This window comes from Melanerpes formicivorus, unplaced genomic scaffold (genome assembly GCF_026170545.1).
Source record: "Melanerpes formicivorus ecotype bairdi unplaced genomic scaffold, bMelFor1.0.p_v2 SCAF_46, whole genome shotgun sequence".
NCBI lineage: Eukaryota > Metazoa > Chordata > Aves > Piciformes > Picidae > Melanerpes > Melanerpes formicivorus.
In genome coordinates, this window is record NW_027142398.1 from 2,345,800 (window position 1) to 2,370,037 (window position 24,238).

Sequence of the window (24,238 nt, forward strand, 5' to 3'; positions counted from 1 at the left end):
GCCTCCTGCTCCCTGTTTCACTGCCCTCCCAGCCCATGCCAACCTGCACTGCTTCCTTCTGTGCCTCTCTCCTAAACCCTCCCTGTGCCCCATCATCATATCATGAGAGAAGGAATCCTGGTGGAGTGAGTGGGGCACAAATAAACAACCAGGACCAACATCAGCCCACCCCATCCTGCTCCTCCTCTCTCCTGCATCACCATGCCAGGAGCCTGAGCTCAGGGATGAGCCCAGACACGCAGGGTTGGTAGCAGGCTGACGTTCTTGTGGTGGGTCCGTGGTTGGTTGGCACCCCTACCTTCAGCTGAGGAGTTCTTTCTCTCTCCAGACATCAACAAGAAGCTCCCTGCTGTGGAGATGATTTTCTCTCTTCTTGCACATTCCCAGGGATCATCATTCTTCTCTGACATCATCATTTGTTGTCATGGAAACCCAACCCTCAGGCAGAGATGCAGTGGAGCATCCTGGTGTCTGTGGGTACATGACGGGCACGGGGCTGGGGGGTACCTGGGTGGGTGTAACCCACCCCAGAGCCCGAGGCACAGGAGAGCTGTGGGCTCTGCTCTCCCCTTCTCCTGTGGTCTCTGAGCAGCATGGAGCTTGACAGGCTGAGGAGAGACCCTGGACTGCTCCTCTTGCCTGTGTGGGGGCGGGAGGGTGCAGGCAGCACCCAGCACCCCATCCAGGACTCAGGCTGTGTGCCAGACACAGCTCCAACCACTTGTCCATGCTGGGGCAGCCAGCAGGCTCTCTCCAGCCCACAGCCACAATTCCCAGACGGAATTGGCCTGCACAAGGCTTGTCCAGTGGTATCTCTCTTTATTAGCCCTGTCTGACCTCATTACTAGAGAGAAGCTCAATTTAATGAGCTGCTGCTGCCCCCAGGGAACTCTGGAAAACAGTTGTTTTTCACAAGGGCTGCTGATCCTTCATGTCCAGCATTTCCATTCCACTTTGGCCATTAATCAGGAGCAGCAGGGTGTCCCTGACAGCCCAGTGTCCCTGCTGCTGGCTCCTCAGGTGATGTTGCAGCCTTGACCCTCTGTCCATGGCATGGGCTGGTTGATGCAGGTGGTGGAAGTGGTGCATGCAGGGGTTTGCAACACCCAGCAAGGCACTGGTCTCAGGCTGGTCTAGAGTTGCCTCAATTACAGACTCACAGAATGGTTTGGGTTGGAAGAGACCTCAAAGATCGGATAGGATACGATAGGATAGGATAGGATAGGATAGGATAGGATAGGATAGGATAGGATAGGGTAGAATGGAATGGAATGGAATGGAATGGAATGGAATGGAATGGAATAGAATAGAATAGAATAGAATAGAATAGAATAGAATAGAATAGAATAGAATAGAATAGAATAGAATAGAATTCAGCAGTTTGGATAAGACCTTGGAGATCATCAAGTCCAACCTATCACCCAACACCACCTAATCAACTCAACCATGGCACCAAGTGCCTCATCCAGGCTCTTCCTAAACACCTCCAGGGATGGGGACTCCACCACCTCCCTGGGCAGCACATCCCAGTGGCCAATCTCTCTTTCTGTGAAGAATTTCTTCCTCACCTCCAGTCTAACCCTCCCCTGGCACAGCTTGAGACTGTGTGCTCTTGTTCTGCTGCTGCTTGCCTGGGAGAAGAGACCAACCCCCACCTGACTACAACCTCCCTTCAGGGAGTTGGAGAGAGCAAGAAGGTCTCCCCTGAGCCTCCTCTTCTCCAGGCTAAGCAACCCCAGCTCCCTCAGGCTCTCCTCCCAGGGCTGTGCTCCAGACCCCTCCCCAGCTTTGTTGCCCTTCTCTGGACACCTTCCAGCAGCTCAACATCTTTCCTAACCTGAGGAGCCCAGTACTGGACACAGGACTCAAGGTGTGGCCTCCCCAGTGCTGAGCACAGGGCACAATGAGCTCCCTGCTCCTGCTGGCCACACTGTTCCTGATGCAGGCCAGGATGCCATTGGCCTTCTGCCATGGGCAGGACACCTCCCACCAGCCCAGGTTGCTCAAAGGCCTTCTCCAACTTGGTTCATGATGGATCCTGATTTGCTGGGGTGTAACTAAAGCAGGATTTGGCCTCCTGCCTTTATGTGGATTCCCCTGTTGGGGCTTTCCTTGCTTTTTAAGCCAGGCTTGGACTTACTGGCATGACCCTGCCAGAGGCTCCCTGCATCCCTCCAGCCATGGGGGTTAAACCAGAGCCCTGCCATTGCCACCTGCTGCTCCTTCATATCACTGAAACCTCAAGGAAGGGAAGGAGCAAAGAGAAGAAATGCAGCAAAGCTGTGTGTTTGTGTACCCAGCATGTCTGCACATGGCAGGAGGCCTTGGGGCCCTTTCCAAGAAGAGGATTTATCTGGAGGAGGGTGCAGGGGAGCGTTGCTCCTCCATGGGTGTGAAGCTCTCCTTCTATTTCCAGCTGGGGTGGCACATTTCGCAGATAAATCTGAAGATGCTTAACAGCCTGCTGCCTTACCTCCTGGGGACAGAAACCAGGAGAGAGCAAAGAAACCCACTCATCCCTCTCTGCTGCTCCATCCTGCCTCTTCTGAAGGCTCAGACTTCCTCTGTGTGTGTGTGTGTGTGTGTGTTGCCTGTCCCTCCACGCCGCAGCCGGGCAGGAGCCTGCGGAGCCAGCAGCGAAAGGGAATGCAGCAAAGCAGCTCTGCGTGGGGCTGCAGCAGATGGCAGCTTGGTGATGAGAGGCTTTTCCCCCTCTCCCTCTCCCTCTTCCTCTCCCTCTCCTTCCCCCCCCTCTCCCTCTCCCTCTTCTTCCCCCCTCTCCCTCTCCCTCTTCTTCCCCCTTTCCCTTTCTTTCCCCCTTTGCCTTCCCTTTTCTTTCCCCCTTCCCCATTCTTTACCCCTTTCCCTTCCTTTACCCCTCCCCCTTCCTCCTCTTCCCCTTCCTTTCTGCCTTCCCCTTCCTTTCTGCCTTCCCCTTCCTTTCTGCCTTCCCCTTCCTCCTCTTCCCCTTTCATTCCCCCTTCCCCTTCCCTTTCCCCTTCCCCTTTCATTCCCCCTCCCTTTCCCTTTCCCCTTCCCTTTCCCCTCCCCCTTTCCCTCCCCCTCCCTTTTCTTTCCCCTTCCCCTTCCCTTTTCTTTCCCCCTTCCCTTTTCTTCCCCCCTTCCCCTTCCCTTTTCTTCCCCCCTTCCCCTTCCCTTTTCTTTCCCCCTTCCCCTTCCCCTTTCTTCCCCCCTTCCCCTTTCCCTCCCTCTTCCCCTCTCCCTTCCCTTCCCCCTTTCCCTTTCCCTCCCCTTGCCCTTTCTTTCCCCCTTTACCTTCCACTTCCTCCCTTCCTCCCTTGCTTTCCCCCTTCCCTTTCCCCCTTCCCCTTCCCCTTTAAACAGACAGTGGAAATGAAAAAGCTATTTCCTGGGATTGTTTATTCTGAGGAAGAGGAGGCTGAGGAGAGACCTCATTGATCTCTACAGCTCCCTGAAGGGAGATTGCAGTGGGGTGGGGTGGGGTGGGGTGGGGTGGGGTGAGGTGGGGTGGGGCTGGGCTCTTCTCCTTAGGATCAGGTGATAGAATGAGAGGAAATGGCCTGAGAGTGTGCCAGGGGAGGGTTAGGTTGGAAATTAGGGAAAGAGTGCAAGAGTGGTCAGGGATTGGCACAGGCTGCCCAGGGAGGTGGTGGAGTCTCCATCCTTGGAGGTGTTGATGAAACCTGTGGCCATGACACTTGGAGCCATGGTTTGGTGGCCATGGTGGGGTTGGGTTGCTGGTTGGACCTGATGACCTTAGAAGGCTTTTCCAACTGAAACAATTCCATGGTTCTATGGTCTGGGGCTCCACCAAGCCCTTGGCTCTCCTGGCTGCTCTGCCTCCTTGCCTGCTGGCTGCCAGCATTTCCAGCCCTGTAGGCACCAGGCTGGCACCAGGCTGTGCAAATCCTGGTAGGAAAGACAATGCAAATTGTTTGCTCATCCTCCTCCCTTCCCCTTGCACAGCCCCCTCAGGGCCATCAGTTATTAACTTGAGGAAGTGAGGACATCTCCTCCTGGCAGGGATGGGGTTTGTCACAGCTTGGGCAGGTTTCCCTGCAGGGAGCAGGGAGCTGTCTTTTGCTGGGGTGCAGGGATGGACACTGGGAGCCTGTAAAGCCAAGCAGGCTGTGTGGCTGCTGTGCTCCCTCCCTGCTCCCCTAGAGCATGAGCTTCACCTTGCTGAAGCCTGCAAATGTGAGAGTAATGGGATGGCAGCAGCAGCAGCAGCTCCACATTTGTAGGCAGAGATGACATTGCAGGAGGCTTGGGTGACAGCAAGAGGTGATGGAGATTGGCTGGGGCTCATTCTTTATGGGTCTGGAGAAGGAGAAAAGATAAATCTCTGCTGTATTTTAGCTTTGTTGTGCTGCCTGTGGACTCTGGTGGTCTTCCTTCAGGCTTCTTCCTTCAGTGCTGGTGGAGCAGGTTGCCCAGGGGGGTGGTGGAGAAGTCGCTTTCATTGGAGGTGTTCAGGGGGAGACTTGATGGGGTGCTTGGTGCCATGGGTTAGTTGTTTAGGTGGGTTGGATTGGTTGGAGGGTTGGACACCATGATCTTGAAGGTCTCTTCCAACCTGGTCTGGTCTGGTCTGATCTGGTCTATTCTATTCTATTCTATTCTATTCTATTCTATTCTATTCTATTCTATTCTATTCTATCCCTGGAGACACTGAAGGTCAGCCTCCACAGGGCTCTGAGCAACCTGATCTAGTTGGGGCTGTCCCTGCTGACTGCAGGGGTTGGGGTTGGACCAGGTGAGCTTTGAAGGTCCCTTCCAACCCAGTGCATGCTGTGAGGCTGGGGTTACCTTAGAAAGGACCTACAAAGTGCTGAGTCTTTGTGAGCCTTGCAAGCCCTTGGTCACACCTGCAGTGTGGTCAGGCCCCTGCAGGCTGCCCCTGGGCACAGCACCCTGGCTGCTCCCTTTACAGCAGCCAAACTTTCTGGTGCTTTCAGATTGGCTGTTAGGAAGAAGTTCTTCCCCATGAGGGTGGTGAGAGCCTGGCACAGGTTGCCCAGGGAGGTGGTGGAAGCCTCATCCCTGGAGGTGTTTGCAGCCAGGCTGGATGTGTCTGTGAGCAACCTGCTGTGGTGTGAGGTGTCCCTGCCCATGGCAGGGGGTTGGAACTGGCTGAGCCTTGAGCTCCCTTCCAACCCTGACAATTCCATGATTCTATGTCCCTGCTGACTGCAGGGGGGTTGGACTGGATGAGCTTTACAGATCCCTTCCCCCCACAACCCATTGCATGCTCTCTGGAGCAGGCTGCTTCTCACAAGGGCTCTCCAGCCCTTGGAGACTGGCTGATCCTTGAGGTCCCTTCCAACCCTGACAATCCTGTGATTCTCTGATTCTCCTGGGCTGGGCAAATCACTCCAGCATGGGTGGAGAAGGAGCCTTCAGCTGTAGCTCCTGCACCCACACGTTGCTTGCTAGCTCTTGGCTCTGTCTCCTGCTTGCAGGATGAACTTTTCAACGAGATTCTCTTCTTTTTTTTCTTCCCTTTGCCTCCTCCTCCTCCCCTCCACCTCCAGAATCAGCTCAGAATTTGGCTGCTGTGAAATCACCTGTGATCTGTTTGTGCCTCTTCCAGATCCGAGCAGATGGTCCTCCCCACGGTGGAATTCAGTATGAGACGGTGACGGTTTTCAAGGACGGGAGCCCAGTGCTTCGAGACATGGCCTTCTCCATCGACCAGAAGTACCTCTACATCATGTCAGAGAGACAGGTAAGGCTCCTCCCTGTCTCCCTGCATCCCTGCTGGCTGCTGCCTTCCATGAGCAGTGGAGCTGGTGGAGCTCGGGCTGCGCGTTGAGCCCCGTGGTGCCGGGGTTGGTGTAGGGGTGGATGGAGCACCAGCAGAAGTTGTTCAGCTTGGAAAAGAGAAGGCTCCAGGGGGGTGGATGGAGCACCAGCAGAAGTTGTTCAGCCTGGAGAAGAGAAGGCTCCAGGGGGGTGGATGGAGCACCAGCAGAAGTTGTTCAGCCTGGAGAAGAGAAGGCTCCAGGGGGGTGGATGGAGCACCAGCAGAAGTTGTTCAGCTTGGAAAAGAGAAGGCTCCAGGGGGGTGGATGGAGCACCAGCAGAAGTTGTTCAGCCTGGAGAAGAGAAGGCTCCAGGGGGGTGGATGGAGCACCAGCAGAAGTTGTTCAGCCTGGAGAAGAGAAGGCTCCAGGGGAGTGGAGGGAGCACCAGCAGAAGTTGTTCAGCCTGGAGAAGAGAAGGTTCCAGGGGGAGTGGATGGAGCACCAGCAGAAATTGTTCAGCCTGGAGAAGAGAAGGCTCCAGGGGGGTGGAGGGAGCACAAGCAGAAGTTGTTCAGCCTGGAGAAGAGAAGGCTCCAGTGGGGTAGATGGAGCACCAGCAGAAGTTGTTCAGCCTGGAGAAGAGAAGGCTCCAGGGGGGTGGAGGGAGCACCAGCAGAAGTTGTTCAGCCTGGAGAAGAGAAGGCTCCAGGGGGGTGGATGGAGCACCAGCAGAAGTTGTTCAGCCTGGAGAAGGCTCCAGGGGGGTGGATGGAGCACCAGCAGAAGTTGTTCAGCCTGGAGAAGAGAAGGCTCCAGGGGAGTGGAGGGAGCACCAGCAGAAGTTGTTCAGCCTGGAGAAGAGAAGGCTCCAGGGGGAGTGGATGGAGCACCAGCAGAAGTTGTTCAGCCTGGAGAAGAGAAGGCTCCAGGGGGGGTGGAGGGAGCACCAGCAGAAGTTGTTCAGTCTGGAGAAGGCTCCAGGGAGGCTTTGAAGCAGACTTCCAGTAGGTGAAGGGGATATAGGAGAGCTGAGGCAGAGACTGTTTGCAAGGGCTGGGAGTGATAGGAGAAGGGGCAATGGTTTGAAACTAGAGCAGGGTAGATTTGGGTTGGGCATGAGGAAGAAGTTCTTTACTGTGAGGGTGGTGGAACACTGGCACAGGTTGCCCAGGGAGGTGGTGGAGGCCCCATCCCTGGTGACATTCAAGCTCAGACTTGATGGGGTTCTGAGCAACCTGATCCAGTTAAAGATGCCTCTGCTCCCTGCAGGGGGGTTGGATTGGATGACCTCTGGAGGTCCCTTCCAACCCAATGCATTCTACAATTGCATGATTCTAAGCTCAGCTTTACCTGCCTCTGCCAGAGGTTGTCACCAGTGCACAGGGGAGAGAGCTGTGCCTGCTTCTTGTGTGCAGATGGGGGGAGCTGAGCTGAGCTGAGTGTGGCTTGGGGCTCTCAACCATCCCTGCCTAGACAATGAGATCCTGAGGATGCACTCCTTGTAGCCAGGCTGTGGAGCTTGCTCTGAGCATCCCTTGTGCTGGCTTTGTTTACTGCTCTGTTCTAACTGCCTGTGAGTGGCTGCTGCTGATGCACAGAGGTGGGACCAAGGGTGGTGGGGGTGGATGCTCTGCAAGCAGAGGTAGCTCTGAGGTTGGTGCTGTGTTCTCCATTGCTGTGCCAGCTCTGCTGCTGTGGAGGTAGTGCCCATCCTGGACCAAAACAGCACCAGCAAAATGATTATGATGGGAATTTATGGCTGAAGGTCCATGGGAGGCTGTTGCTTAGGGCAACCAGCACGGTGTCAATAGTCTGAGACCTTCTGTTCTGCTCTGAGACAAGGAAACACACCAAGTCCCCACTGCTAAGCTCAGCTTCTGGCTTCACTGCCTCTGCTGAGCATTTTGTTGGCTCTTACTCACACTTCCATAATTCAGATTAACAGAGCTGCTGCCTCCTGGGTGGTGGAGCCAGGAGAAGGGCTGCAGGGCTGCATCTGGAGGTGCCTGGATGCTCCTACATTGTTCTGTGTTAACTCTCTGGTCACTAAGAGCTTTCCACAGCTGAACAAATGCCCAGGTGGCCAAGAAGGCCAAGGGCATCCTGGCCTGCAGCAGGACCAGTGTGGCCAGCAGGAGCAGGGAAGTCATTGTGCCCTGTGCTCAGCACTGGTGAGGCCACACCTGGAGTCCTGTGTCCAGTTCTGGGTCCCTCAGTTTAGGAAAGATGTTGAGCTGCTGGAAGGTGTCCAGAGAAGGGCAACAAAGCTGGGGAGGGGTCTGGAGCACAGCCCTGTGAGGAGAGGCTGAGGGAGCTGGGGTTGCTTAGCCTGGACTAAGCAACTAAGAGACTTTTCAAGCTCACCCAGTCCAACCTCCTGCAGTCAGCAGAGACATCTGCAACTAGAGCAGGTTGCTCAGAGCCCCAGACAGCCTGCCCTGGGTTGGTTGCAGGGATGGAGCATCTCCAACCTCTCTGGGCATCCTGAGCCAGGCTCTCACCACCCTCAGTGTACAAAATGTCACAGAATCACCAAGGTTGGAAGAGACCTCAAGGCTCATCAAGTCCAACCTGTCACCACAGCCCTCCTGACTAAACCATGGCACCAAGTGCCACGTCCAATCCCCTCTTGATGTCTTCCTTTTCACCAGTCTGAATCTGCCTGGTTTAGTTCCAAGCCATCACCCCTCGTCCTGTCACCACAGGGCCTGCTCCAAAGTCTGTCCCCAGCTTTCTGATGGCCCCCTTCAGGCACTGAGGCACTGAGACTGCACAATGGCAATGTCTTCTGGAGCCTTGTAACCGTGGAGCTAAACCGAAATGGAGCTGCCACGGAGAGCAGCTGCTGCTAACGTGGCTGCTACTGTGCTGGGGGAGGATGGTCCACAGCCTGGGATTTTAAATATCTGCTGAGACAGAAAGAGGATTCATGCCTCTGTCAAAACACAGCTTGCAGAAAACAGGGTTGGGCTCTGGTTTTTTTTGTCTCTCTCTCTCGTGTGTGTGGAATTCAGCTCAGAGACATGTGCTCCCCGATCCTGCTCGGCAGCAGGTCCTGAGCTCTCCTGGCTGCCAGGCTGGGCACAGGGAAGCATGGGATGGTTTGGAATGTGTGGTGGGTTAACACCCATCCTGAAAACAAAGGGGGGAGGGCTTGTGAGTGCTTTGAATAGAATAGAATAGAATAGAATAGAATAGAATAGAATAGAATAGAATAGAATAGAATAGAATAGAATGAATAGAATAGAAAGAATAGAATAGAAAGAATAGAACCAGGTTGGAAGAGACCTTCAAGATCATCACGTCCAGCCTATCATCCAACACCACCCAACCAACTAACCCATGGCACCAAGCACCCTCTCAAGTCTCCTCCTGAACACCTCCAGCCATGGTGACTCCACCACCTCCCCAGGCAGCCCATTCCAATGGGCAATCACTCTCTCTGTGTAAAACTTCCTCCTGACCTCCAGCCTGAACCTCCCCTGGTGCAGCCTGAGACTGTGTCCTCTTGTTCTGGTGCTGGCTGCCTGGAAGAAGAGACCAACCTCTGCCTGTCTACAACCTCACTTCAGGTAGTTGTAGACAGCAATAAGGTCTCCCCTGAGCCTCCTCTTCTCCAGGCTAAGCAACCCCAGCTCCCTCAGCCTCTCCTCACAGGGCTGTGTTCCAAGCCCCTCACCAACTTTGTTGCCCTTCTCTGGACATGCTCCAGCAAGTCAACATCACTCCCTGCAGGGTGTTTTCCCCCTGGGAAACTGAGTCTGTTCCACTCCCCGCTCCCTGCCCAGCTAGGGTATAAAAGGGAGGGCATTGCAGCCATGAGGTCTCCTTTTGGCTCCTGCCTCTCCTGGATGAGAGCTACTGCAGCTACCCTCCTGCTCCTCTGCCACGTGGTCAGGCCTGATCCTTCTCCCTGCTGCCTCTGTGCCTCTTCAGAGAGAGACTGGTTTTGTATTCTTCTTCTTTGTCCCACTCCCATCCATCCTTGTTCCTTGCCCTTGTGAACCTTACCTGTTACTGTTATATATATATTGTTCAAAGAAAACTCTTTACCTCTCCACTTCCAAGCCAACTCTAAATTATTGCTTGGTGGATTTGCTCCTTTCCTTTTTTTTCCTCCCCTCTCTGTTGGGAGGGAGGAGGGAGGAGCTGGGGAGAGATTCTCAGCCTTGCCCCCATCTGAGCTCTGAACTCCCAGTTAAGGCTTAAACCCCCACAGGATGGGAAAGGCCTCTGAGATCATCCAGTCCAACCATCAACCCAACACCACCATGGCCACTAAACCCTGTCCCCAAGTGCCATGGCCACAGGTTTGCATGAGCAGCCCCAGGGATGGGGACTCTGTCAGGCTGTGCTGGGTAAGCTGAGCTGTGTGGATGCCTCCCAACAAAGCCTTGCTCTGAAGCTTGCCTCTCTTCCTTCAGTGCTCACAGCAGCTAGGATCAGCTTTATGCTGAAATGCTGCTGGGAATGGAGCTGCTTCATCCTAAAATCTGGAGTTGTTGCAGGCACCAGTCCCTCCCTCCCCCCCCCCCCTCCCCTGGCTCCTGTCCCAGCCCTGTCTGTGCCTCGCTCCAATTTATCCACACTCCTTTGGAGCTCTCCAGGAGCCTTTCATGTTTCATTGCCAACTTCTCCCAAAGCAGAATATTTGACATTTGATTTCCCTCCCACAAAGCACAGAAGCAACAGTTGCACAGCCCAGTCTGGGGGAGAGAAGGATAAAGAAACTTTCCTTCCAGCCACTTATTCTGAGTTCTTTAGCCACAAGATTTAAAGGTGCTTATTAGGAGCTGTTGCAGACTCTCTTCCTGCTGCACCTGGCTTCAAACAGCTCTCAGGGCACAGGAGAAACATTTCTGACCCTGGCTGTACCAAGCAGAAATTAACTTCCCAGAGCTGCTCCAGCGAGTGAACTCCAGCTCTGTGCATTAAGCTGAGGGAGGCTGGGAGGGCACTGGGGGCTGCTGGGATGGGGATGTGCTGTGTTAGCAGAGTGCCATGGGGTATCAGAGTGGGAAATGAAGATGCTGAGGGGCCTGGAGCATCGCTGTAAGGAGAAAAGGCTGAGAGCCCTGGTGCATTTGAGCCTGGAGAAGAGCAGCCCCCAAAGGGGATCTGATCAATGCTCAGCAAGAGCTAAGAGGTGGGGGGAAAGAGGATGGGGTTGGGATCTTCTCAGTGGCAGCCAGGAACAGGGCAGTGGGCACAAACTGGAGCTCAGAAGGTTCCATCTCACTGGGAGAAGAAAATCCTTTGTTGTGAGGGTGCTGGAGGCCTGGAGCAGGCTGCCCAGAGAGGTTGTGGAGCCTCCTTCTCTGCAGAGCTTCCAAACCCTCTTGGGCATTGTGATGTCCACAGACAGCAAGCTGCTGTGGGTGCCCCTGCTCTGACTGTATGATCTCCAGAGGTCTTTTCCAAGCCAAACAACTCTATGGTTTCATGGTGAGTCTGCCACAGAGCACACAGCAACAGCTCCTCTGCATGCAGAAAATCTTCTCTGGCTTCTTGCTTTCAGAGGAGGATGGCAGCTTGCAGGGCAAGTGCTGGAGGAGAAGTGGCTTTGGAAATCAATCCTGGAGAATGAATTGAGCATCAGGGGCTTGAATGTCTGAGAGCTCAGTGCATTTCCATTGAAAAAAGCCCTCTGGGACCCTGGGAGCACTGTGCTGGCTCCCAGGCTGCAGCCCCTCTGGACTGGTTCTGTCTGCTCCCCTGTGCCAGTGCAGCCCTGGGTTTGGTTTGGGTGCAGCTCCCACGTTTCCCCCTTCAGCAGCAGTTCAGGAGCTCACCCTGTGAGAAGTGGTGGGCATGCTTCAGCACCCAGGTTATGTAAGCAGCAGCAGCAGCAGAATTGAGGCCAAAGATTTTTTTTGCAGCTCTTGATAGAAGAACAAATTCTGTTATTTTTAATCAGGGAGCAAGCAGGAGCTCCATCAAAGACACACAGAATCCTTCCAGGTAGAAGAGTCCTCTGAGCTCCTCCAGTCCAACCATCAGCCCAACACCACCATGGCCACTAAACCACATCCCAGAGTGCCATGGCCACACTGCTGACCCCAGCATGACAAGGACATGGACCTGTTGGAGTGGGGCCAGAAGAGGCCATGAAGATGATCAGAGGACTGAAGGGAGGGCACTTTCCCATCCCTGTTTCCCATCCCTGTGCCCTCAGGAAAGCTCAAAGCACCCCAGAGAATCAGTGCAAAGCCACATCAGAGCCCAGCCACCTGCAATGCCCCAGGAAGCCAAAGGCATTCTGGGCTGCTTCAGAAGAAGTGTGGCCAGCAGGTTGAGAGAGGAGATTCTGCCCCCTCTGCTCTGCTCTGCTCTGCTCTGGTGAGACCTCACCTGGAGTTCTGTGTCCAGCCCTGGGACCCCCAAGGTCCTGCTGGAGCAGGTCCAGAGGAAGTCACAGAGATGCTCAGAGGGCTGGAGCACCTCTGCTGTGGGGACAGGCTGAGAGCTGGGGCTGTTCAGCTTGGAGAAGAGAAGGCTCCAGGGAGACCTCAGAGCCTTCCAGTACCTGAAGAGGGCTCCAGGAGAGCTGGGGAGGGACTTTTGACAGAGGCTGGGAGCAACAGGACAAGGGACAATGATTTTGAGATGGAAGAAGGGAGACTGAGAGTGGAGATAAGAAATTCTTCCCAGTGAGGGTGGGGAGACACTGGAACAAGCTGCCCAGGGAGGTCCTGGATGCCTCCTCCCTGGAGGTGTTCAAGGCCTAGAGCAAGCTAGGCTGCTGGGAGGTGTCCCTGCCCTTGGCAGGAGGGTTGGAACTGGATGGTCTTTAAGGTCCCTTCCAACCCATTCCATGATTCTGTGATCTTCCCTCTCTTTTGCTTGCCTCCCCTTTTTGCAGCTAATGATCTATCAGCTGGGTTGTGCTAATCACATCAATCAGTTTGATGAAGTGCTGAGGTCAGGGGCTGTGGGGCTGCTCCCAGGGGGGTGAAGCAGCACCTCCCTAATGAGCCTCCTGGCCAGGATGCTGCAAATGCAAAATTCCTCTGCCATTAAGCAGCCTCCAGCAGCCCTGCACAGCCTCAGACCCTGCTGCTCTCACTTCATCTGTGGTTACTCCACTGGTTAATTCTGCCACAGGGGGATGATTTCAGGCTGGTTTTATGCAGCATGTAACACAGCACCATCCTGCTCCATGACTGGGAACCTCCCCACTCCCCTGGTAGAAATAATCACAGATAATCAGCCTGTGAAATGCAGATCACAGGAATTAGGTAGCAGAGCTCAGAGGGCCCTGGACCTCTGTAGCCTGAGATGTCCTGAGGAAGCCTTTGCTCCTCCAGCCAGCAGCAAGTGCTCCATGGTCAGTCTGTCAGGATTGTGTGGTGCTGAGCTGGGTGAGGTGCTGAGCTGGGTGAGATGCTGAACCGTGCATGGTGCTGAGCTGGGTGAGATGCTGAACCACGCATGGCGCTGAGCTGGGTGAGATGCTGAACCATGCATGGTGCTGAGCTGTGTGAGATACTGAGCTGGGTGAGATGCTGAGCTGAGTGAGATGCTGAACCATGCATGGTGCTGAGCTGGGTGAGATACTGAGCTGGGTGAGATGCTGAACCATGTATGGTGCTGAGCTGTGTGAGATACTGAGCTGGGTGAGATGCTGAGCTGAGTGAGATGCTGAACCATGCATGGTGCTGAGCTGGGTGAGATGCTGAACTGTGCATGATGCTGAGTTGGGTGAGATGCTGAGCTGGGTTTGATGCTGAACTGTGAGTGATCCTGATCTGTGTGTGATCCTGAGCTGTGTATGCTCCTGACCCGTGTGTAGTGCTGAGCCATGTGTGATGCTGAGCTGTACATGGTGCTGAGCCACCTCTCCTCCTGAGCCATGTGTGATCCTGAGCTGTGCATCATGCTGAGCCATGCATGGTGCTGAGCTATGTTTGATGCTGGACCATTCATGATCCTGAGCTGTGTGTGGTGCTGAGCCATGTGTGATGCTGAGCCATGCATGGTGCTGAACCCCTCCATGCCCAGCCCAGGCTCACCTTGCCTCAGGAGGAGGCAAGGAGGGTCCAAGGCTGCAGGCTGGCTTTGTGCTGGTTTGAAGCTGGTGCTCCCTGGAGCCCCTGAGCGATGTCTGGTGGCTGCTGTGACATTTTACACCCAGCTGCTGCAGCTCTGAGCGCTGGGAGCTGAGCTCTGCTCCTGCCTGGTGCTCGGTGGGAGGCAGGAAGATTAATGCCAGCCCTCAAGATTCTCCTCACGCCGTGGTGAGAAGGGCACAGTGCTGGAGAGGGCAGAGCCAGAGCTGCCAGCAAAGGTCCCTGGGCGCTGGGAGGGGGTTCAGTGCTCCCTGCTGGGGAGGCTGAAGGTTATTTGGATTGAAGAGGTTGAAGGGGCTGCTCTGTGTGCCTGTAGCTGCTCTGTCCCTGCCTTGTCTCTTGCCCAGCAATGAGCAATGCTCCAGGCATCCTCACTGGGGTCACTGACCAGTGTGACCAGGACTGACCTGGCTATGAGCATCTCAGCTCTTGATCATGGCCCTCTACTGGGAACTGCACCTCGAATCCTGGGTTCAGTTTTGAGCCTCTCACTCCAAGAAGAACATTGAGGAGCTGGAGCAGATCCAGAGAAGGGCAACAAAGCTGGGGAAGGGGCTGGAGAACAGGGCTGGGGAGGAGCAGCTGAGGGAGCTGGGGGTGTTCAGTCTGGAGAGGAGGAGGCTGAGGCAGACCTCATTGCTCTCTGCAGCTCCCTGAAAGGAGGTTGGAACAGATGGAGGTTGGGCTCTTCTCCCTAGGATCAAGTGATAGAAGGAGAGGAAATGGCCTCAAGTTGCAGCAGGGGAGGTTTAGGTTGGAGATGAGGAAAGATTTCTTTGCTGCAGGAGTGGTCAGGGACTGGCAGAGGCTGCCCAGGGAGGTGGTGGAGTCCCCATCCCTGAAGGTGTTCAAGAAACCTGTGGCCATGGCACTTTGGGACCTAGTTTAGTGGCCAGGGTGGGGTTGGGTTGATGGTTGGACTGGATGACCTTGGAGGCCTTTTCCAACCCAAACTTTCCCATGATCCTGTCATCTCCTGGGTGCCTGCTCCTGGCCATCTGCTCTGTGCAGGAGCAGGCAGCACTGCTCAGTCCTGTTGCTTTCTCCCCATCCCTTCCCTCTTCCACATACATCATGGTGGCTTTAGGTAAAGACACTGCCTCCTGCTCTGCTCAGAGAGCTGTGAGATGTTTGCTTTGCAAAGGCCCCAGGGGCAGCAGCTGCAGGAGCCAGTGAGGACAATTTGTTGTGTGCCTCCTTGTCCTGTCACCCTGAGAAGTTTTAAGTCCTGCTTTGCTTTGGGCTGAACCTTCTGGCTGCTGATTGAGGGGGAGGCAAGCCTGGGGCTGCCCAGATGATTTAGAAGAGCTTGGAATCGGAGTGAGGGCTGAGAGAAACAAGGAAGTCCATCAGTGCTGGAGCAGCCAGGCTGTAAATACTGATGGTGTCCTGAAAGGAACTGAGAAAACACAATAAAAAATGCAAGAGATGTGGATAAAAGGGTCTGGAGTCACCAGGAGGGGGGGGAAAAGATGAGCTGATTAAATTTTTAGCTACATTATCTGCTAGTTGAGCAGCAGTTAGCTGGACACAATCATAGCCAAGTTTGAACCACTGGGACAGGGAGGCTGCTTCAGCTGCATCCCTCCAGGGGTGTCCAAGATCTTGGCTCTTAGGAGCTGCTCCTCCCAGGCATCAATTGCTCCAGCATCCATCACAGGCAGCCACCCATGTGGATACTGTGGCTGCAGTTGGGACTCATTGGCCCCAGCCATGACTTGCTATGGCCTCGGTGGACCTCTTGCTGCTCCAGAAACAAGCTTGACCAACTTTGCCCAAGAGTTGGGGTTGTTCAACCTGGAGAAAAGAAAGGCTGGATGAGAGCTTGAGCAGCCTGGGCTAGTGGGAGGTGTCCCTGCCTGTGGAAGGGGGGTTGGAGCTGGATGATCCCTTCTAACCTAACCCATTCTATTACCAGGCAGGGTCCACCTCCTCTGCTGCAGGGTGGGTGCAGCCTGAGCCAGCCCCTCCTGCAGCAACTCAGGGGAGCCTCATGGTGCAGTGAGAACCATAAAGTGCTAGGATAGGATAGGATAGGATAGGATAGGATAGGATAGGATAGGATAGGATAGGATAGGATAGGGACGGGTAGAATAGAATAGAATAGAATAGAATAGAATAGAATAGAATAGAATAGAATAGAATAGAATAGAATAGAATAGAATAGAATAGAATAGAATAGAATAGAATTAACCAGCTTGGAAGAGACCTTCAAGATCAGCAGCCACAGATTAAATTCCCTTCCAACCCAAACCATTCTATGCCTCTATGAACTTGTGTTCCTCCACAACCACTGCCAGCAAGGCAGGAAGCAGCCATGACCTGGGGCAAAGTGGGAGAGGAGAAAGGGGATGAGAGGAGCATGGACTAGGAAAAGAATCCCCCTGGAGCAGCATGGTCCTTGCCCCAGCAGAGCTGCTCCTGGAGGAAGGGTTGAGCTCTGTGAGGAGGTTTTCACCAGCTTGGTGTCATCTTCTTCAACCTGAGCTAGCTTGAGGTGTCCCTGCCCATGGCAGGGGGGTTGGATCTAGATGATCCTCAAGGTCCCTTCCAACCCTGACAATTCCATGATTCAATGACTCTTCCACCACCTCCTGCTCCCCTCTCCTAGGATTCAGGAGCAGATGCAGGTTTGGTTGTTTTCCACTTGCCTCCCTGTGGTCAATTAGGAATAATTAAGGAACTGAGCTAAAAACTTGTCTGAGATCATTAACAATATCCACCTGCCAGCAAGGAAGTGTTAATTAACAGCAATTGACCAAAAGGCAAGCCCAGGCCAGGCAGGTGGGACAGCACTGCCTGCTCTCCCTGCCCTGCTGGCAGAGCCATTTGTCGCACAGGCAGAGCCCTGACCACGCTGGGGCTGCTGTGTTGGTGTCCTGCTTGCTTCCAGGATGTTCCTCCAGCCCTGCAGCCTGCCTGGCTTTATCTACAAGCACAAAGCCTTCCAGGAGGGTGGACTCGAGGGTTAGAAGTCTTTTGAGGTACCAAATACTTTAAACTCTCCCCCCAGAAACCCCAAAGTGTGAATTCCACAGTGAGGGCAGAGGGTTGGTTTCCTTTCCCTGAGCTTTATTTCAGCCATGGCTCCTGGGGTGGCTTCTTTCAAGTGCCTCCCAGGTTTGCTTTCAGGGGTTGTTTGTTTTGCTTTGCTTTCTGCTTTGTCTTGGGCTGTTTCTTCCCCTGCCAGTCACAGCCACAGGGTTCCCATGTGTTTGCTTGCAGCTTTTGCTTCCCTTTCCAATTCCTCCTCTTCCACAGACCTATTGTTTGGTTTTCAGATCAAGCAACCTCAGCCCTGAAATACTTCCAGAATTTCCCTTGTTGTGCACAGGGACACATCCCCCCCTCCATCCTCCTCCTCTTCCTCTGGCCAGGCAGAGAGGGACCTGGGGGTACTGGTTGATGGTAGGTTGAACATGAGCCTGCAGTGTGCCCAGGGGGCCAAGAAGGCCAAGGGCATCCTGGCCTGCATCAGGGACAGTGTGGCCAGCAGGAGCAGGGAGCTCATCCTGCCCTGTGCTCAGCACTGCTGAGGCCACACCTGGAGTCCTGTGTCCAGTTCTGGGCTCCTCAGGTTAGGAAAGAGGTTGAGCTGCTGGAAGGTGTCCAGAGAAGGGCAAGAAAGCTGGGGAGGGGTCTGGAGCACAGCCCTGAGAGGAGAGGCTGAGGGAGCTGGGGTTGCTTAGCCTGGAGAAGAGGAGGCTCAGGGGAGACCTTCTTGCTCTCTGCAACTCCCTGAAGGGAGGTTGTAGCCAGGTGGGGGTTGGTCTCTTCTCCCAGGCAAGCAGCACCAAAACAAGAGGACACAGTCTCAAGCTGTGCCAGGGGAAGTTCAGAGTGGATGTTAGGAGGAAATTCTACACAGAGAGAGTGATTTGCCGTTGGGATGTGCTGTCCAGGGAGGTGGTGGAGTCACCATCCCTGGAGGTGTTTAGGAGGAGACTGGATGGGGTGCTTGGTGCCATGCTTGAGTTGATCAGATGGTGTTGGGTGATAGGTTGGACTCAATGATCTCAAATGTCTCTTCTAACCTGGTTTATTCTATTCTATTCCTCCTCACACCAGGGCAGGAGGTGTTTGTGAGGGGCCAGATGATCTATTCATAAGTTCATAGCTTGGGGTTGGAAGGGACCTTAAAGATCATCCAGTTTCAAGCTCACTGCCACAAGCCTCCCACTAGCCCAGGTTGCTCCAGGCCTCATCCAGCCTGGCCTTGAACACCTCTCTGGGCAGCCTGTCCCAGTGTCTCAGCAGCCTCCCCGTGGGTGCAAGCAGAAGAAAAGAAACATAACTCACACTGTGGTGAGGGGAGCTCTGCACCTGCCCCAATTATTCCACTTTATACTTTAATTGGCTGGAATTAGCAAGGGGAATAGGATGCATAAAATGGTCCAGTGAAGGGTGAAATGGGAAAAGGGACACAGGGTAGAGCATCTCTCTGTTCTTGTGGAGCTTGCAGGAGGCACAGATGATGTGCAGGTAACCTGCCCTGCTGCATCCTCACCTCCTGAGCTCAGGCCTGAGCACTCTGCAGGGCAGGGTGGTGCCTTGTCTCGTGCAGCACTTGGGCACAGGCTTTGCACCTCCACCTCAAAGCCAGGATGTGCTGGGGAGAGGCCAAGGGAGGCTGCAAGGATGATGAAGGGCCTGGAGCATCTCTGTGAGAAGGAAGTGCTGAGACTCAGGCTGTGCCAGGGGAAGGTTAGGCTGGAGGTGAGGAGAAAGTTCTTCCCAGAGAGAGTTGTTAGCCATTGGGATGTGCTGCCCAGGGAGGTGGTGGAGTCCCCATCCCTGGAGGTGTTCAAGAAGGGATTGGATGTGGCACTTGGAGCCATGGTTTAGTCATGAGGTCTGTGGTACCAGGTTGGACTTGATGATCTCTGAGGTCTCTCCCAACCTTGGTGATTTGGTGATTCTGTGACCTGGGGCTGCTGAGCCTGGAGAATAAAGAAACTGAGAGGAGATCTGATTAATGTTTATGAATGCCTGCAGGGTGAGTGTCAAGAGGAAGGAGCCAGGATTGTTCCAGGGGTGCTCTGTGACAAGGGGCAGTGGAAAGAAGCTGGCACCAAGGAGGTTCCACCTCAACAGGAGGAGAAACTTCTTTGTGGTGAGGGTGCAGGAGCCCTGGAGCAGGCTGCCCAGAGAGGTTGTGGAGTCTCCTTCTCTGGAGACTATCAAGACCCATCTGGATGTGTTCCTGTGTGATTCTGCTTTAGCAGGGAGGGTTGCACTGGGTGACTCCAGAGGTCTCTTCCACCCCCTACCATTCCATGATTCTGTGACAACGTGGCACCTGTTCTGGTGGCTGTGGGTGGGATGGGAAGCAGCTGAGAGCCCCCTCCAGCTCAGCTCCATCCCTTTAGCCCTGTCCCTGCCCTGTTCTTAGGAGCCATGGCTAACTCCAGCATTGCTGGCTGATGCTAGTGAGGGAAAAGAGCTCTCTTAATAGTCTTCTATTTATTTTAGCAAGACACAGGAATGTGCCCAGCAGACTAAACAGTGCAGCCTCCCCTCTGTGTGGCAGGGCTGGGGGCTGTGTGCCAGCCCCAGCCGTGCCCAGAGCTGTGCTCTGGACTCTCCCCTGCCAAGTTTGCTGGGGACCAGATGGAGAGGAGCTCAGCATTCCTCATTGAGTCATAGAATGATGGAATGGTGAGGGCTGGAAGGGACCTCTGGAGATCATCCAGTCCATCCCCCCCCCCCACCCACAGCAGCTTGCCCAGGATCACAGTGTCTAGGTGGGGTTGGAATCTCTCAGGGGAGACTCCACAACCTCTCTGGGCAGCCTGCTCCGGGGTTCTAGCACCCTCATATTAAAGAAGTTTCTCCTCCTGTTGAGATGGAACCTCCTGGGTTCAGTTTGCCCCTTACTTGCCCCTGGGCACCAGTGACAAGAGCCCAGCCCTGTCCTCTTGTTCCTTACCCTTTAGCTCTTGCTGGGCATTGCTCAGATCCCCTCTGGGGCTGCTCTTACCCAGGCTCAACAGCCCCAGGGCTCTCAGCCTCTCCTCACAGGGATGCTCCAGGCCTGTCAGCATCTTTGCAGCCTCTGCTGGACTCTTTCCAGCAGCTCCCTGTCTTTATTGGATTGGGGAGCTGCAGAGAGTGGAAACAGCAGTGTGGGCTCCTGAAGGTTTCTGTTAAAGGAGTAATTTTTGCTGTATTTAAGCTCAGAAAGGGCTCCTTGCCCAGGGAGATGTTGTCCCTTTGTCTACTCTGCTTTCACCTGCCTCTTGGGGTATCTCAGCTGCCCAATCTTCCCTGCCTGCTTTGCAGCAAACCCCAGCAGCCTGTGAATCTTTTGCTGTCCACTCAACAGCTTTATCCTCCCCCAAAGCCCTGGGAGATGGAGCAGCAATAGCACTGCTTAGATGAGGAATTGAAGCCCAGAGATGCTGCATGACCTCTCCTGAGCCACACAGGAAATCTGTGGCAGATTGAACTGAAACCTCCCAAATTGTTAGTCCCCTAACCAAGGCCCATTCTTCATTCCCTCACTGCTCAGTCTGGTGCTCTGTAATCACAGGGAGGTGAAAATGGGCAGGGAAGGCCCTGGTCATGATTTGCAATGACAAATAGCTTACAAAGCTCTCATTGCTGGGAGATTCACCTTCCCAGCTGCAGTTAGTCATATGGCCTCTTAGAAATGGACCTTCAAACCCCCTTAAATCTTCATGAAGGGGTGATTTGAGTGCACAGATCTTCATAAAAGGCTGATTTGAGCACAGAGATCTTCATAAAGGCTTGATTTGAGTGCACAAAATCACTTTGAAATCATTTAACCCTCATCAGCAGATCCCCAAGTGCCTGACATAAAGGGGGATTGCCAGGCTGGTGGATGCTGCAGTGCTGTGCATCCAGCCTGGTCCTCAGGAGCCTGGGCATCACATTCCCATCCCAGCAAAGCAGCTGGAGATGCTTTCCAGGCTTCACTGAGCTGGAGCTTGATTCCTTGTGGCAGCCCTCGAGTTTCAAATGAGGTTTTGTTTGTGGTGTTGCTGCCAAAGCTCCACCTGTGAATGTTCATAGATCCTGGGATTTTCTTCTTCCTAGGCTGGAAACTTCTTTTTCCCCCCTCCCCTCCCCTCTGGATCTTGACCTCTGGCCAAAGTGTTGATTTTGATGGCAAAATCCAAGGCTCCAGTGGGATTTTGCCATTTCTGCCTTGAAGTGCCCGTGTCCTGCAGGGCATCTCCATTGCTGTGTCCTCCCCAGGAGCACCCAGAACCCCCTCAGTCATTTCAGCTGCTCCTTGCCTGTGCAGACAAAGCAGGGCAGAGGATTTTGTGCTTGAAACTGAGCCAGGCAGGGGCTCAGCCAGCAGGTTTCTGCTGCCTTTGCAAAGGGCTGAAGAGAGAGGACCGCTCTCTAACCCAGCCTTCCTCCCAGGACTGCTCAGTTGTCTTTGTCAGAGAAAGATTGGAGGTGTTAGGGCTCTTTATTTTCTTAACCTAAGAGGTGGCAGGGAAAGATTCTGCTTGAGATGATGATTATCCTTCCAGTCTGCCAGCTTCAGCCCAGAGGGCTGCTCAGTTGCAGAGGAGCTGGCACGGGTGTTGTGGAGCGTGCTGGAAGCTGGCATGGAACTCCTGCTGCACCCAGCCTTCAGATGGAGCAAAATATTGTTTCAGCTGCCTGTTACCACAGGCAGAGCAGCCACGGCTGTGGCAGAGGAGGAGGAGGAGTAGGAGGAAGGTTTTAAGGCAGCAGAAAGGCAGCAGGCTCACCTGCCAGCAGGTTGGGTTGGGTATGGAAATGCTTTCAGCCGATGAGCGCGCCGCTGAAGTTGTGCCACCCAAAGCGGCGCCACATTGTCTCCTCCCTTCCCTGGCTCCACTTCAGAGGGTGTCTCTCCAGTTTCTCTCGCAACACATATTTATCTGCTCCGTGCCCTTATGGCTGCTTAATTAGTATTCATGTTTCCTTTCAAACAGAAATTGAGTTGAGTGCTGGGAGAGCTGGAGCCGCTTGCGCGGCAGAGCAGAGCGCATGGCAGGGCTGGGAGGGATGGTGCCTGCTGCTCTCCTGCACGTGGCATGGGCAGACCTGGAGGGGACCAAATGAGGTTGTCAGGGCACCCAGAGATGCTTACAAAGAATGGGATTCAAAGAGCCATTTGCAAGCCTGTGCCAGCAGTGGAGAAATAGGAGTGGAGTGGTGAAAGGGGCTCAGAAGCAAGAGCCGAGCGCTGAGGGTGTCTCAGCAGCTGAGATGGGTGGCAGTGTTGGTGGGGCTCAGCCTGGGGTGGCAATGACCCAGGAGGCTGTCAGAGGTGGCTTACCATGGAATCATAGAATCAATAAGGTTGGAAAAGACCTCAGAGATCATGAAGTCCAACCTAGCACCCAACACCTCCTGACAACTAAACCATGGCTCTAAGTGCCACATCCAATCCCTTTTTGAGCACCTCCAGGGATAGTGACTCCACCACCTCCCCTGGTGCAGCTTGAGACTGTGTCTTCTTGTTCTGCTGCTGCTTGCCTGGGAGAAGAGACCAACCCCCTCCTGGTTACAACCTCCCTGCAGAGAGTTGGAGAGAGCAAGAAGGTCTCCCCTGAGCCTCCTCTTCTCCAGGCTAAGCAACCCCAGCTCCCTCAGCCTCTCCTCACAGGGCTGTGCTCCAGACCCCTCCCCAGCCTTGTTGCCCTTCTCTGGACACCTTCAAGTCTCTCAATGTCCTTAAATTGAGGAGCCCAGAACTGGGCACAGGATTCCAGGTGTAGCCTCAGCAGTGCTGAGCACAGGGCAGAATGACCTCCCTGCTCCTGCTGGCCACACTGCTCCTGATGCATCACTGAGATGCTTTAGTGAGATGCTGAATGATCCTGGGCAGTGCTGTGGAATTCAGAGCACTACCATGGTAGAACTCAAAACCCAAATGTCAACCCAAAGTCAACCAACATTTTAAGGTAGAAGTTGGTCAAAGCTTGCTGCCTGCCCAGCTGCCAGCATCTCCTCTTGCTGGTTGTGTAATGGAGTCAGCCCCTGGCAGAGTCACCTGCACTGGATGTGGGCACACACATGAGGGCCTCCCATTAAGGGAGTGTGACAAGGAAAGGCTGAGAGCCCTGGGGCTGTTTGGAGAAGAGAAAGCTGAGAGGGGATCTGATCAGTGTGGAGAAATATCTGGAGGGTGGGGGACAACAAGGGGACCAGGCTCCTGTCAGTGGTGCCCTGTGCCATGGGGCAATGGGCACAAATTGGAACCCAGGCACTTCCACCTCAAGATGAGGAAAAATCTCTTTGCTGTCAGGGTGCTGGAGCCTTGGAGCTGGCTGCCCACAGAGGTGGTGGAGTCTCCTTCTCTGGAGACTTTCAAGACCCCCCTGGCTGTGTGCCAGTGTGACCTGCCCTGGGTTGCTCCTCCTTTAGCAGGGGTCTGGTCTCAATCTCCAGAGGTCTCTTCCACCCCTTACTGTTCTGTGGTTCTAATCTGCTGTTGCTGAGGGTGGTGCTGAGCACTGCAGCTCCTGGATGATGTTTGCTTGTCTCCTTGCCTGCTGCAGTTGTTGCAGGCTGTTTCCCACCCCTTTCAGAAGTGACTCAACCCTCACGGTGCCTTGGGTGCTATTAATACCTCCCTAAGAACACGAAGATAAGCTTGGGGGAGGAGGAGAGTGTTAAAAAAACAACTCCTCCTGGTGTGGCTGGGTCTGTGTGTGTGAGGGAGCAGACAGCCCTGCCCACAAGGAGAAAGTGCTTCAAATCCTTCTAGCCCAAAAGAGCTGACCACACCAGAATAGCAGGAGTGGAGAAACTCTGCCAGAAACAGCATTCCTCTGCCTGTGGAGGGGGAGAGAGAGAGAGGGAGAGGAGTCTGCAGACTCCAGGGGTTAGTCAAAGACAGGATGGATTTTATCCATTTTAGGTCTTTGCTTTCAGTCTATGTGGTCCAGGCTGGTGGCCTGAGTCCAGGTCAGTGCTTATCATCTCATCCAGGGGAAAGCATTGAGCCTGTGGGAGAAGCATCCCCCTGGAAGGCAGCAGCATGGTCCTGGGAGGGCTGGGTTTGGGCTTGGTGTGGGTTTGCTGCAGCTGAGGATGTGCCATTGCAGACACGTTGGCAACATCCAACCCTTCTGCTGCGAGGCCAGGCTGGGATAGCTGAGGTTATAGAACAGAATTAACCAGGTTGGAAGAAACCTTTGAGATCATTGAGTCCAACCTATCATTCAGCACCATCTAATCAACTAAACCATGGCACCAAGCCCCCCATCAAGTCTCCTCCTAAACACCTCCAGTGATGGTGACTCCACCATCTCCCTGGACAGCACATCCCAATGGCCAATCTCTCTCTCTGTGTAGAATTTCCTCCTAACATCCACTCTGAACCTCCCCTGGTGCAGCTTGAGACTGTGTCCTCTTGTTCTGGTGCTGCTTGACTGGGAGAAGAGACCAACCCCCACCTGGCTACAACCTCCCTTCAGGGAGTTG

General features: G+C 54.2%; 1 protein-coding gene across 1 annotated transcript in view; it reads left to right on the plus strand.

Annotated features, from left to right (window-relative positions):
• Nucleotides 1-24,238, plus strand: part of PLXNA2 (plexin A2) — a 221,599-nt gene that overhangs the window by 88,275 nt on the left and 109,086 nt on the right. The window contains 1 exon segment of the mRNA XM_068159599.1: nucleotides 5,576-5,710. Within this exon segment, the coding sequence (XP_068015700.1) occupies nucleotides 5,576-5,710 (135 nt within the window).